The sequence below is a fragment of the Gavialis gangeticus genome, unplaced genomic scaffold (assembly GCF_001723915.1).
Source record: "Gavialis gangeticus isolate Ggan-Ray unplaced genomic scaffold, GavGan_comp1, whole genome shotgun sequence".
Lineage (NCBI taxonomy): Eukaryota > Metazoa > Chordata > Crocodylia > Gavialidae > Gavialis > Gavialis gangeticus.
Genome location: NW_017728994.1, coordinates 36,740,303 through 36,741,284, shown reverse-complemented (window position 1 = coordinate 36,741,284; position 982 = coordinate 36,740,303). Strand labels below are relative to the sequence as shown.

The 982-nt window shown below is 54.7% G+C and overlaps 1 protein-coding gene across 1 annotated transcript in view; it reads left to right on the top strand.

Annotated features, from left to right (window-relative positions):
• Positions 1-136: 136 nt before the first annotated feature.
• The window catches only part of LIPA (lipase A, lysosomal acid type), a 30,357-nt gene continuing 29,511 nt past the window's right edge, over positions 137-982 (top strand). The window contains exon 1 of the mRNA XM_019502583.1: positions 137-544. Coding sequence (XP_019358128.1) covers positions 440-544 — 105 coding nt within the window. The 5' untranslated portion in view covers positions 137-439. The remainder of the gene's footprint in view (positions 545-982) is intronic.

Here is a 982-nt window from a genome sequence, read left to right as displayed (position 1 = left end):
GGGGGCTGCGGGACGGGCTCTGGGGATCCGCGGCTTCCCCGCCGGGTGCTGTTCCCGCCTCGCTGGACAGGGGGAGCGGCCCTGAGCCGAGCCTGCCTTGTTGCCTTTGGAGAAACAGCCCGGGGGGGATGTGCTGCGGGGGGAGAGGGGCAGCATTTCAAGGGGAAGCAGGCAGCGTCTGGTCTCCCCAGGTGGCAGCTGGGCGCTGGTGCTGGCAGTGCTCAGGGCTCAGTGCTCACAGCCCTTCAGGGAGACAGGGACAGGAGGGGTGCTGTCTCAGCCAGGCCCTCCTTGTGCTGCACTTGGGGCCTCCCGAGAAGCAGTGTTGAGGGGGTTTTTTGGTTTCCCTTCACCTGGCACAAATCCTTGTCCTTCTACTAAAGATTCCTGTTTTTTCCTAGCCGTGGGTGACGAGAGCCGTGTTCTCCACAGAGCAGAGATGCGGCTCCTCCTGTACGTCGCCTGCTGCATCCACGCGGCACTAAGTTGGGAAGACTTGGTCAGGAGAAGAAGAAATGTGGACCCCGAGGCAACGATGAATATTGTGAGTGCTGCCTTGCGTGTGACATTTGGCTCCGTAGAGGAGCTTACAGTTGACGTTTGTTAGCTGGGGGTGGCTGGTTACCACCAGAGGCCTCACATGCTGCATAGAGAATTGGATTGTGCTTGGCAGATCCTGTGGGTAACTGTTGGCTTTTGAACAATGCTTTCTTTAACTCAAGAAAAAAGTATTTTGCCTCTGATTTTTGGACTGAGCTGTAATTCATCCAGACTTAAAAGTAGAGCAGAGGGAAATTGCCTAATGCACTTGTCTACTTTACCGAAACCTAACGTGCCTGGCCCAAAGTAGGAAGGCTGGAGTTCTCAGCAGCACCATTCTGTTTCCACCTCCCTCTTTGATGGAGGATGACTTTGAGAGGGAGTGAATTCAGAAGTAGACTGGAAGCATATTCTGTGGCCTATATACTGATTTATGCCTTAT